This window comes from Marmota marmota, unplaced genomic scaffold (assembly GCF_001458135.2).
Source record: "Marmota marmota marmota unplaced genomic scaffold, marMar, whole genome shotgun sequence".
Lineage (NCBI taxonomy): Eukaryota > Metazoa > Chordata > Mammalia > Rodentia > Sciuridae > Marmota > Marmota marmota.
In genome coordinates, this window is record NW_026000093.1 from 41,237,054 (window position 1) to 41,251,666 (window position 14,613).

Sequence of the window (14,613 nt, forward strand, 5' to 3'; positions counted from 1 at the left end):
ACACAGATAGAAAAATCTACAACAGATTATTAGCAATCAAACCCAACAAAGCATAAAAAGAACTAGTGGAATTTATTCCAGGGGTATTTAAAGATGTTTTAACATTCTAAAATCAATGTCTATCACATCATAGGGCTAAAGAAAAAAATCCACATAATCACATTAATAAATGTGGAAAAAAGTATTCAACAAAATCCAATACTCATTCATGATATAAATTTAGTTAACTATGAATACAAGAAACTTCCTCAACTCATTTATCTACAAAAAATCTACAGCAACATCATGCTGAATAGTGAGAAACTAGAAGCTGTCTTACTAAGATCAGGATCATGGTACCAGAGATTTACTACTCCTTTTAACTAGATTCTATAAAAAGACAAGAATGGATATAAAAGATACAGACAGAGAAGGAAGAAATTAAAATGTCTTTCATGGAGGCAAGAGATATGTGCAAATTCTGTACTTTCTACTGTTATTTCATTTAAATTTTTTTAAAAGTCCATTTAAAGGGGGTGAGGTGAAAAAGATTACTAAAGTTTGTTTATTTTTTAGTACTGAGGATTTAACCCAGGGGCAATTTACCACTGAAACACATTCCTAGCCCTTTTTATTTTTTATTTCGAGACAGAGTAGCACTAAGTTGCTTAGGGCCTAAGTTGTTGAGGTTGACCTTGAACTTGTGATCCTCTAATCTTAGTCTTCCAACCTTTTGGGACTATAGACATGAGCCAATACACCTGAGGTAAGGTTTATTGATATAGATTAAATGAAAAAAATTTCAAGGGAAGAGATCAAACTATGAACTCATTAAAATATTTGGAATGATCTAAAATTTTCATCTCTCCATACTACCTTTCTTTTTTATCATTATGAATAGAAATCGTTTTGAGCAAAACAAAATGCCTTTATATTCTAATGCAATTGCTTGTAATTAAGAGTAGTCTTAGAAAATCTAGAGTCAAATTTAGTGTATTTTCAAGTTTTCTGTATTTACATTACTGTGATAAGTAGCAACAAAGAAATTTTTATTTATTATTTTTAATTATTTATTTATTCTGGCAGTGAGGATTGATTTCAGGGGCCTTGGTGCCTCCACAGTTAGCAGAATTACAGATACACCCAGCAAGATTTAAATATATATATATATATGTATGTATGTGTGTGTGTGTGTATGTGTGTGTGTATGTATATATATACAGAATTGTTTTAGGAAAATGGAAATTCTATAAAATTTGTGTGCAATACCATTTCAGTTTTTGTTATTCATTTGTTGAACACCAGCTTTTAAACTGTATGAGATTTTCTCTTGCTTTTTAAAAAATTTTTGTTCTTTTGGTTTTTTGGTAGCAAGGATTGAAACCAAGGGTACTTAACCACTGAGCCACATCCCCAGCCTAATATTTTATTTTGAGGCAAGGTCTCACTAACTTGCTTAGGATCTCATTAAGTTGATGAGTGACTTGCAATCCTCCTGCCTCAGCCTCCCAAGCTTCTGGGATTACAGGCGTGCACCACTGTGTCCAGCTAACCCAGGGGTTCTTTACCACTGAGCTATATCCCTAGCCCTTTTCACTTTTTATTTTAAGAGAGGGCCGTGCTGAGTTGCTGAGTCTGACTCAAACTTGTGATTCTCCTGACTCAGCCTCTAGAGTTGCTGGGATTACAGGTGTGTACCACTGTGCCTAGCTTGTATCAGACATTTTACGAGTATTCTGAGAAAAAAACAATTCAGATTTATGGCCTGAGCTAATTTCACAAAGTAGGGTGGGGAGAAAAAAATATGTATATATGATTTATAATAAAGAAATCCAAGTAACATGCTATCAAGAGCAAAGAAGGAAAAGTAAATCCAAAAAAAAAAAAACTGCATCTAATAGAAGAAAAAGTAGGCCCTAATCTCCATCATGTGGGATTAAGCCCTAACTTCCTTAATGAGACTCCTGTGGCGCAAGTTAAAAGCCAGCCTCAGCAACTTATGGAGACCATGTCTCAAAAAAAGGGGGGAGGGCGGCTGGAGATGTGGCTTAATGATTAAATGCCCCTGGGTTCAATCCCTGATACCAAAAAAAAATTAAATGCCTAAGAATTATTTCTTTAGAAAGCAAAAATAAAAATTCTGTAGTGGAAAACTGCAATAACTAAAATTAAAAAGTTGGGCTGGGGGTTATAGCTCAGTGGTAGAGCACTTGCCTAGCACATGTGAGACACCGGGTTTGATCCTGAGAACCACATAAAAGTAAATATATGGGCTGGGGATGTGGCTCAAGCGTTAGCGCGCTCGCCTGGCATGCGTGCAGCCCGGGTTCGATCCTCAACACCACATACAAACAAAGATGTTGTGTCCGCCAAAAACTAAGAAATGAATATTAAAAAAAAAAAAATTCTCTCACTCTCTCTTTAAAAAAAAAAAAAAAGTATATAAAATAAAGTTATTGTGTCCACCTACAACTGTGTGTGTGTGTGTGTATAATTGAAAGTCAGTAGAAAAGCTCAATAGCAGATTTGAATTGACAAAGAATCAGTGAATTGGGGGCTGGGGATGTAGCTCAGTGATATAGTATCTGCCTAGCATGCATTAACCCCTAGATTCAATCTCTGGCAACAACAACAAAAATCAGTTAAAAGATAGGTCAACTGAGATTATGCACCTTTAAGAAACAAAGAAAAAAGAATGAAAACCATGAACAGCCTCAGAGATCTGTGGGATACCATTAAAATCATCAACATATAACAAGAGTTTCAAAAGAAGAGGAAAGAAGGAATCAGAAAGAATATCTGATCGAAAAAATGATTGAAAACTTCCCTAATTTGATGAAATAAATTAATCTACACTTGCAAGAGGCCCCACAAACTCCAAGTACAATAATCTTGAAGAGATCCTCACTTATTATGCCACAATCAAACTGTTAAGAGCCAAAGACAAAGAGGTGACACATATAAGAGGAAACATCAATGAATCAACAGCCGTTTTCTCATTAGAACCCATGGAATCAGAATGCAGTGGGAAGATACATTCAAAATGCTGAAAGACTATCAATTAAAAATCCTTTAATTTGTAAAACTATCCTTTCAAAAATGAGAGAGAAATTAAAGACAGAATTTACCCTAGCAGAACTACTCTACAAAAAATACTAAAGGGAGTATGTCATGCTGAAATGAAATAACATTAGGTATTAATCTGTATTCATATGAAGAAATAAAAAGTGCCAATAAAAATCAACTACATAGGTGAATATTTAAAAAGTACAAACATATTTGTATCTCTTTTCTTCCATCTAAAATAAAAGAATAAAAGCCAGGTGCTAAGCAACTCAGTGAGACCCTGTCTCTAAATAAAATACAAAATAGAGCTGAAGGACTGGGGTTGAAGCTCAGTGGTTAAGCGCTTGCCTCGCATGTGTGAGGCACTGGGTTAGATCCTCAGCACCACATTAAAAATAAATAAATAAAACAAAGATATTGTGTACATCTAACTAAAAATAAAAAATAAAATTGGGCTGAGGATGTGGCTTAGTGGTCAAGTGCCCCTGAGTTCAATCCCTGGTATCCTCCCCCCAAAAAACACAATATGGATGAACTCTCAGTGTATAAAGATGAATTCTGTATGGCAGTAACAGCACAAAGGAAGGAGGGGAAGGAAGGAACAAAGCCATATTGTAGTAGTTCTCATATACTACTGAAATTAAGTTGGTATTAAGCTGAACTTGATTATATTAAGTGAAGATGTTAATTGTAGTTCCAGGGTAATCACTACAAAAATAAATTTTAAAAATTAGTAAAAGTAATTGGAAATTAAATAGAAAATATCTATTTAATACAAAAGACATAGTAAATATAAAGAGGGGGAAAAAGATGTAAGATACATACAAAGTAAATAGCAAAATGTCCAACATAAATACAACCTCACCAGTAATAAAACACAAATGAATTGACTACACCATCCAAACTGGAAGAACACAAGAAAACAAAATACAATTCAACTCTATATGCTATCTACAACAGACAGATTTTAGATTGAAAGACAAGCTAGGTACAGTGGCACACACCTGTAACCCCAGCAGCTTGGGAAGCTGAGGCAAGAGTATCACAAGTTCAAAACCAGCCTCAGCAACACAGCAAGGCCCTATTTCAAAATTTAAAAGTTTTTTAACAAGGGCTGGGGATGTGACTCAGTGGTCAAGCACCACTGGGTTCAATCCCTGGTTTAAAAAAAAAAAAAAAAGGCAAAATAGGCTGAAAATAAAACAGAAAATACATATGTTATACAAATGGTAACCAAAAACTTAGGTAGAATAGCTGTACTATTAAAATAAATGGACAAGAAATAGAGACAAAAAAGAAACCATTTTTAAGACCCAGGAAGACATAATAATCATGAATATATAGCACATATAGTCATATATATACATATGTATACATATATATACATACACATATATATATACATATATATATATCTGATAACAGAGTCCAGAGATACATGAAAAAAAAAAAAGAAAAACTGACAGAATTAACAAGAGACAAGAATAACTGAAAATTTTAGCACTCCACTTTAATAGTAGAAAAAATCTATAAGGAAACAGCTTAAATAATTATAAATCAACCAGAGACATTTATAAAACATTCCTCCAAACAACCACAGAAAACAATCTTCTATGCATAAAAACACTCTTCAGAATTGACCATATGCTAACCATTAAAAAAAGGCTCAACAAATTTAAAAGGACTTCTTCAATCAAAGTATGCTCTCTAATCACAAGGAAATGAAACAAGAAACTAATAACAGAAGGAAATTTGGGGAATTCATAGGTATGTGAAAATTAAACACATTCCTAAAAAAATCAATAAGACAATTAAAAAAAAATCACAAGGGAAATTACAGACTTTTGAAATGAACAGCAATGAAAACATAATATACCAAATCTTTTAGAATTCAACAAAAGCAGTGCCTAGAGGGAAATTTATAGCTATAAATGCCTTCATTAAAATGGAATCTCAGTAACATAACTTTTTACCTTAAGAAACCAGAAAAAGAATAGCAAACTAAATCCAAAGCAAACAGAAGAAAAGAAATAATAAACACTGGAGCAGAAATAAATGAAATGGAGAATGTAAAATAGGAAAAAAAAAAAAAAAGGTGTTTACAGTAGTACGTCCATTATCTATAAGGGAGACATTCCAAGACTCGACAGTAGATGCCTGAAACCATTGATATTACTAAAGCTCTACATACTATGCTTTTTCTTCTACATATATACCTATGATAAAGCTTAATTTACAAATTAGGCAGTTAGAGATTAACAACAATAACTAGAAATAAAATAGAGTAATTATAACAATATGCTGTAATAAAATTTCCATCAGTTAGATAATGAAGATAAATGTAAAGGGACAAATCTGACTTCACTGGTAAATTCTACCAAATGTTTAAAGAATTAACAACAATCCTTCATAAACTCTTCCAAAAACAAGAAACCTTTCAGGTTACTCAATAAGGCCAAAGATATCACAAGAAAAAAAAGTTATAGACCAAAATTCCTCTAGACATTAAAATAAAGCAAACTTAATCCAGCAACATTTAAAAAGAATTACATTATCAAGATCAAGTAAGATTTATCCCAAAAATGCAAGGTTGGTTTTAACATGCAAAAACTCAAACGAATGGTGGGGGTTTATCAAAATAAAAGAGTGAGCAATGGAGTAGAAGAAGGGGATTAAAGGGAAGGAGAAAGGATGAAATAAGGAAAGAACAGTGGAATGAATCTGACCTAACTTTCCTATGTACACATACGAATGAATAATGTACACATATTGAATGAATACACTGGAGTGATTCTCACCATTATATATATCCACTAAGCATTATGTAAAACAAACAAACAAACAACAACAACAAAACCCATAAGTAAATAGCAGAAAAATTAGGAGAAAAGAGAAGGAGGGAACAGGGAAGTACTGGGGAATGAATTAGAGCAAATTATATTCCACGCTTTCATAACTATATCAAAATGAATCCAATATTATGTATAACTAAAAAGAATCAATAACAAATAAAGACAAAAAAAAACCTCAATGAAATATATATCATTTGGTAGACTATGAAGAAAAACCACATAACCATTTCAATGGACTCAGAAAAAGCATTTGAAAAAATCCAAAAACTTTTCATGATAAAAACCCTTAATTTAGGAATAGAAAGGAACTTTGCTAATCCAATAAAGGGCATCTAAAAAAAACATAGCTTGGACTGGGGATGTAGCTCAAATTGGTAGAGCACTTGCCCAGTGTGCTCAAGGCCTTGGGCTTGACTTCCAGCATAACACACACATACACAAAAATAAATAAATAAAAACCATAGCTAAGAAATTTAATAATGCAAGACTGAAGCCTTTTCCCTAAGATCAAAGACAAGGCACGGATATCCTTTTGCTACTTCTGTTCAATATTGTACAAGAGCGTCTCACAAGGGCAATTTAACAAGAAATAAAAAGGCACCCAAATCTCAGATCTTGTATATAGGGAATCCACTAAGAAACTATTAAACTGAACAGTGAGTACAGCAAGGTTGCAAACAACATTGTTATAGAAAAATAAATTGCCTACCTTCCTTCCTTGTTCTAGGAATTAAAGCCCAGGGACCCTTAACCATTGAACCACACACCCAGCCCTTTTTATTTTCATTTTAAGGCTGGTCTCACTAAGTTGCACAGGGCCTCGATAAGTTGCTGAGGCTGGCCTCAAACTTACAATTCTCTCCTGTCCCGCATCCTGAGCTCCTGGGGATTACAGGCATGAACCACCATGCCCAGTAAATACACTATATTTCTAAAGAGTGGCAAAATAAATAAAAATAAATAAAAGTGAAAAACTCAGAAATGAAATTTTCAAAATAATTCCACTGGCATTAAAAAAAATAATTCCCATATTAGGGACATAAACTTAACAAAAGAGGTACAAGACTTGCATACTGAAAACTACAAAATTTCTTAGGAAGAAATTAAAGATGACCAAAATAAATGAAAAGATAATTCATGTCTATGCACATGAAGAGTTAATATTATTAAGACAGTAATATTCCCAAAATCCACCTACAGATTCAATACAGTCCCAATCAAAAACTCAGCAGTCTTTTTTGTAAAAATTGACATAAAGACAGAAAATAAATTAATAGTTGTCATGAGATGGGGAAAAAGGTAAAATGGGAGTTTAGGCTAACGGGTATGGGGTTTCTTTTTAAAGAGATGAAACTAAGACTGAATTGTCAGTTTAAATAGGCAAATCTTACAGAACATGAATTTTTAAATGTCTGAAAATGTTATTTAAAAAAAAAACAAAAAAACAGAAACCAGCCAGGCATGGTGGTGCATGCCAGTAATTCCAAAGTCTCAGGAGGCTAAGGTAGGAGGATGAAGAGTTCAAAGCCAGCCTCAGTAAAAGCAAGGAGCTATGCAACTCAGTGAGACCCTGTCTCTAAATAAAATACAAAATAGGGCTGGGGATGTGGCTCAGTGGTTGAGTGCCTCTGAGTTCAATCCCTGGTACCCAAAAATAAATAAATAAAATAAAATAAAAAGACCTGGGCATGTAACTCAGTGGTAAAGCACCCCTGGCTGGGTTCAATCTCCCATGCACCAACCCCCCACCCCACCCCCAAAAAAAGGAAGAAAAAAAAAAAAGAAACTAAGGTATATGTTAAAAAAATAAAATAAAACAAATTTATGGGAAAGACCATTTGATTTTGAATATTTAATGGTTAGTGGTTATTGACTTGGAATTATTTAAAGACATGTGTAAGAAGCTCTGTTATTCTGCTAATAACATCCCTTAGGATCCAGTGAAACCGATAAGTAATCTTCATCAAGTAAAACATTAAAATATAAAATCTCCTTAAGGTAGCCACATCTCTACTATTAAATATGTCTATGTTTTAGAATCTAAACANGATACAAAGCAAATAATAATTTGTCAAAAAAAAAAAATGGCAAGACAACATCTACAAACATGACATGCAGCCAAGGACTGGCTTATATATTTATTATTATAAACTTCAGTCACCCCAAAATCACAACATCTAAAATACAGTTAATGCTTAAGTGACAGTAAATAAATACTTTAGAGACTAGGGTTGTGGGGAGAGAAAAGGGATGTGCTGGGAAGTGATACTGACCAAATTATATTGTTAAATTGTGTACATTTACAAATATGTAACAACAAAACCTATAATTATGTACAACTATAATGCACCAATAAGTAATGTGGGGGGAAAAAAAAACATCACATTGTACCTCATACACTGACAGGCTATCGTTTAAAAAAACAAAACAAAACAAAACTTCCTGGATGATTTCAAATACTTGACTACCATGTGCCTAAGGTTAGTTATATAGAAAATAGTGAAAGAGGATCTGTCTTAGTTCCTTTGGTCTCTCTTTTCCTTGTCCCCTATTTTATCCCTTAACTTTAATTGATTTTCAAGGAATTAAAGAAGAGATAAATTATTTGCCCTTTAATGTCAAAATATTGGAAAATGTCTCTTAAACAAATGCATATAATCGTTTTATTTTCTTGTTCTTTTTCTATAAGTTACAGATCACTCAACATTAAAATGGCAAAACTTGACTATACTGGTTGCTATAGCAAGGTAACTCAAGGACAAAAATTATTTACAAATGAAGGCAATATAGGTAATACTTTTCTCCCTTGAAAAATAATAGGGTTTTCATAAATAAACAATGGCTACCAAATTAAAAACAATTCAATATATTCTACTCTTCAATATCATTTTTCTCAAATCAATCAGAAGCCAGTGTTTAGAATGGGATGAGGGTAGAGAAAAAAAGCACTCTTCTAAGTTCCAAGATATTTTTAAGCTTAAGTGTTTTTTAAAATTATGATAAAGTTGGTAAAATTTAAAAATACCAAATATACACACACACTTACCATTGTGTCAGAGTTAAGAATTTGTCTCATAAATTCCAAAAATGAAGATGCAAGTTCTCCTGTGTCCTTACTAAATGTGCTGACTACTCGTTTTAGTAAACTATGCAGAGCACTACTGTTTTTCCTTAAAGAACTGTAAACAAAGAAAATAAAGATGAAATATTGCATTGGAAGTATGAGCACATAAAGCTAGCATAAGAAATAAATGAAGTTCAGACAGAATAAAAATATTTAATAATATAAATATAAAACATATTTAAAATAAAAACATTTTAAAAAATGAAAAAAATACTTTCAAGTATACACAATGTAACAAAACGATATTTATAGCTACCAACTCCTTTTAGAGCTTCAAGCTTGTAAAGAAAAATTTTTCCAAATAATAAATTTATAAAACCTACCATGAGAAACTTAACAGTTCCCTATTTGTTGAGGGACTTAAGGACTTCTCTAACATAAAATGGGTATAACTGAGGCTGGGGTTGTGGCTCAGTGGTAGTAGATTGCTTGCCTAGCATGTGTGAGGCACTAGGTTTGATTCTCAGCACTGCATAAAAATGAATAAATAAAAAAATAAAGTCCACTGACAACTAATTAAAAAAAAAAAAAAATGGGTATAGCTAACTTGAAAACCTGCCCAGAAAGAATCAAAGGTCTAAAGCAGAAGTCATCAAACTTCTCTGTTAAAAGTTAGATGGACCCAATCGTAGTAGCACAGGCCTGAAATCGCAGCAGCTCCAGAGGCTGAGGCAGGAGGATTCTGAGTTCAAAAAAAACCAGCTCAGCAACTTAGTAAGGCACTAAGCAACTCAGTGAGACCCTGTCTCTAAATAAAATACAAAATAAGGCTAGGGATGTGGCTCAGTGGTTGAGTACCCCTGAGTTCAATTCCCAGTACCCAAAAATGAAGATGCAAGTTCTTTTGTACATTTACAAGTATGAACAACAAAAGAGATAATTTCAAGGAAAAACTATTAGAATATTTAATTGTCCTTTTAAGTTATAAAAAACACAGCTGGCCAAAATGGAAATAAATATAATATTAATACTAAACATGCAGTGTTTATGTTTGGAAAATATGGTTAGATTCTGAAATGACATCATGCAAGACTTTGGGGAAGCAACACAAAAGGGAGAACTATAACATTCCAGCTCTTGAGAACTTAACAAAATGGAAAGATACAGCAAACAGGAATGAGAAAATATGAAGACAAAAATAACTGTTAACAAAAAAAGAAGGGGTTCAGAATTAGACAATACAAATTACTAGCTATTACATAAAACTTGAAGCAAGTGAGTTATATATTCACAGTCTATGAAAAATAATATAAGCTGCAGGTACATGCCTATAATCCCAGAAAAGTTCCAGGCCAGCCTGGGCAACTTATCAAGACCCTGTCTCAAAATAAAAAATAAAAAAGGCTGGGGATGTAGCTCAGTATTAGAGTGCCTCTGGGATACAGGGGAAAAAACAAAGAAGAAGAAAGAAAAAAGAAAAAAAAATGTATTAGAATATCTAAAATAAAAAAACCTAGCAAAGCTGGGTACACTGGTACTGCCTGTGGTCCTCACTATTCAGAAGGTTGAAATTTTAGAACTACTTGAGCCAGGAGTTCAAGGCCAGTCTGGGCAACACAGCAAAAACCCTTTAACAAACAAATTAACTGACAATACCAAGTTCTGATAAGAATGAGGAGCAACTAGAACTTTAAAGCACTGCTACTAGGAATGCAAAATGACAAATCTACTTTTGGAAAACAGTTTGGCACTTTCTTAATAGGCTAAACATATACTTACCATGTGACCAAATAATTCTACTCTAAGGTATCTACCCATGAGAAACATAGGTAGGTACACACTGTATACAAAGGTTTAGAACAGCTTTATCATAATCACTAAAAATTAAAAATAACCCAGACTGCTAGAATATTACCAATAAAATAAAATAAAAATTTAAAAATTCTTTTACTGCACTGCTAATGAGTTTTTTTCTATAAACATAAAAATTTTCCCATGAAAGAAATCATACCTTCAGCCTCTACAATAGATATAAATCAATCAATTTGGGGGACGTGTACAATAGTAAAAAATTAAACCTAAGAGTATATTATGTTTGACAAAGCATTACCTTTTTAAATGAAATAATCCATAATCATGCTCTGCAAGAAACATCATTGTTCGAACACATGTTAGCAAACAGTTGTAACTGCTCTCAGAGTTAGCTAAAGTAGCCAATAGACAGTCACAGATTGAGGCCATCAGTTCTTTGTTTGGTAGAGAATTGGAGAGCTGCTCCAGTTCAGAAATAGAACCTTCTGAAGACGCTGGCAAAATAAGTGCAATGTCCTGTAGTGGAGAAAAGGAAAAACATAGATTTTAACTATTTATTCAGATGTTAACTATTTTAACTATTTATTTATTAATTACATAGCAATTAATTCTTAACAATTATCTAATTAAAATTTTGTCGTTGTGGTACCATCCATAGACTCAAATATATCAAGAACAAAGAATTTGTTTGGCCCTTATTTTTTTTTTTAATATCTTCATTATTTATTTATTTTTATGTGGTTCTGGGGATCGAACCCAGTGCCTCATACGTGCAAGGCAAGCACTCTACCACTGAGCTAAGGCCCAGCCCCTTGTTTAGCCCTTTTATAAAAGTTAACTTAAAGCCAGGTACAATGGTGAACACCTATTATCATCTTTATGGGGACCGAGGCAAAAGGATTCCAAGTTTGAGGTCAACCTCATCAATTTAGTAAGGCCCTGTCTCAGAATGAAAAATAAAATGGGCTGAGGATATAGTTCAGTAGTACGGCATCCCAGAGTTCAATTTCCAGTAACACACACACACAGAAGGAGTTAATATATGAATACACACCTAAAGAAATGCTTAAATATTTCATTTTACAATATTTTTATTTTAAAAGAACATATTTAAAAAACATTTTCCTTCTATATTTTACTAAGTGTAGCTTCTATTTCCAAATGATTCATTAAAAAGGTTTTTGGGGACTAAAATATTTTAAATCACTTTATTATTTTTTCCTCTGTATCTTTTTTTAGCTTATAAAGAAACCATTCAGAGAAACATATTTTAATAAACATATCAATACTGGAATTTAAACTATCATAAAAAGTAATGGAAGAAATAAACATTTAAGCAGTCCTCCAATTAAATATCCCCCTCTACTTTTTATATACTGTAAAATACTAGTTTTCCTTAAAGAGCAAGTTTAGCTAGTGATAACTCTAAAAACTTTCACAACTCTTTTTACAGAAGCAAACTGAAGTAAACAGAGGTATTCTGGGAGTATATTTCATCACCTTTAATTACTTCAAAAAACTGCAAATTAGTACTCAAGAAAGCTTAGGGCTGTAAAATAAAGGTGTGAATCAGAAGGGAAGGATAACAAAGTGAGGCCACAGATGTGGTCTGTGTGATATACGAATAAGGATTGTCATGCAAACATGCAACCACAGATGGGTTACTTAAATACTAATCAAGTGGACACTTTGAAGTACAAAGATTTAAAATATCCTTTGACCACATCCAAATTATTTTCTATCAGGTCCTTTTTTTATGAAAACAAGTCACACAAAAAATATTCCTCCTTGACTTGAATTTTAAATGTAACCAACTAGATTTTTGTCTTCTAACCTGGGATTTTATTTAATAATATCCTGCCTGGAAAAAAATCATATCAGATAACCACTTGACATTAGCAGACAAGATAAAATACCATTAGGCATGGAAATCTTCTTTAAAGATTTCAATCACAATGGGCTTTAAAAGCTAAACAATTATCATTATCTCATGAAATAATAATATACACAGTAAGGGAAAATACTACACTTTTAGCCAATAGTCATAGCACAGTAGTCTGAAACACACTAAAACTGTCAGAGTAACCTTTGATGCCTTCAAAAGTTGCCCTAACAAGATAATATTTTAACTCAACCAATAACATAGCTATAAAATTTAAGAATCACTTGGTGTGTAATAAAATTGGAAAGAAAATTAACATAGCAGATATTAACCAAACCTAAAAAAATCTAAACAATAGCATATAAAGCAATTGCCTAAGTTTGCAATCTTACAAAGGAGAAGAAAAAATTTTTTGCAGAAACCCATGAAATATGAACCCTATGAAGCACAAGTGAAGTTCCTTCACTTATCAAATTTATCTTCCTAAACAGTAAGAATAATAAAACACATGAGAGCTCTCTGTTGAGTCAAGATGCATATAAAGATCTCAAAAAAAAAAAAAAAGATGCATATAAAGACAAGTTTTAAAGCACATGCGCGCGCGCGCGCACACACACACACACACACACAGAGACTTTATAAAATGATTATAAATACCTGATCACATAGAGACTGCAAAATGGATGTAATATATTCAACACATTGCTGACGAATAACACTGTCTCCAGGAGACCGCACCAAAGCTAAAAGATCCTGGAATATCTCTGCGTATCTTTCATCACCTTTAATAGTTCCATTAATTAGATGCAAAATTGCTAATTTACAAGCTTTGTGTGAAGCCAGAGCATCAAGAAGAGCAAGCAACCTGGTGGTTTGGCTAGTATACTGTTTTTCTTTATCTTCTGAAGTGCTGAAATAAAATCAATACATTTAGTAAACAAAGTTCTTAATTTTAAAGGCATTATTTAAACTTACAAAAATTTTGCATGAAACATTTCATTCCTTGAATATAATGACAATTTTTCTGGAATTTTACAATTACTATAAACTTTTATAAATTCAGGTTTCCAATAATATATTTTCTGAAGTCACTATTTCTTTATAGTTCACTTTTCAAAAATCCAAATCAAGGTATCTTATATATAAAATGATGAAATAAAGTGTTCTAATTAAAAATAACTTACGTATTTATTTATACATACATGTATATGTGTATATTTACAATGTATATATGTTATCTGGGCATTCTAAACCATGGTTTCCAATTTCTAAGTGAAAAAAAGTGTATCTGTGTCAAGAATAACTTGAAGAAAAATTTCTTAATGCAAAATAAAAATACCTTTGCAAGTCTTCTACAATCAAATCCAACACAGTTCTCATAATCAGAAGTGCAGTTGGTGAGGCAAGGTCACACAATTGAACACAAATACGCCGCAACATATGTTGAATGGGCTGGCAGGTTGTGCCAGAGAAAGAGCGAACTATTTCTTGGAGCAACTTTGCTTGAACATGAAGGTGCATGCTCCACAATTTTCGGGTGTTGAGTGCCACTGATATATCATGTGGCTCAATAACCTGTTAAAAAAGTATAATGTGTGTGTACGTAGATTTTTAATATTTATTTATAGTCACAAAAACTGTTCAGGAAGAACCATTATAAAAAGAACATCTTTACGCATGCTTAAAACATTTAATTTTCTATTATACAATTAAACATTTGCTTTGAATTCAATGAGTCTAAAAAAATTTCATGGTTCTCAGGTTAGCAGTCAGTTGAGCAGAGTCCATTGGTGAAGCAACCTACTTATTTGCAAATTCTAACACATGATAAAGGGGGGAAAGGATTTAAAATAACAGAAAAATTTAAGTACAAATACATGTAACAGCATAATAAAACTCACTTTAACAAAAATTTATTTAAAACATTACCCCCATACTTCTTCAATGACCAACTTGCT

General features: G+C 32.5%; 1 protein-coding gene across 6 annotated transcripts in view; it reads right to left on the reverse strand.

Moving 5' to 3' along the window:
- Nucleotides 1-14,613, reverse strand: part of Virma (vir like m6A methyltransferase associated) — a 64,963-nt gene that overhangs the window by 10,246 nt on the left and 40,104 nt on the right. For all 6 annotated transcript variants that reach the window (XM_015485965.2, XM_015485964.2, XM_048782810.1 and 3 more), the window contains 4 exons: nt 13,995-14,230; nt 13,313-13,565; nt 11,072-11,289; nt 8,944-9,076 (listed from right to left, as the gene is read on the reverse strand). In XM_015485965.2, the coding sequence (XP_015341451.1) occupies nt 8,944-9,076; nt 11,072-11,289; nt 13,313-13,565; nt 13,995-14,230 (840 nt within the window). The remainder of the gene's footprint in view (nt 1-8,943; nt 9,077-11,071; nt 11,290-13,312; nt 13,566-13,994; nt 14,231-14,613) is intronic.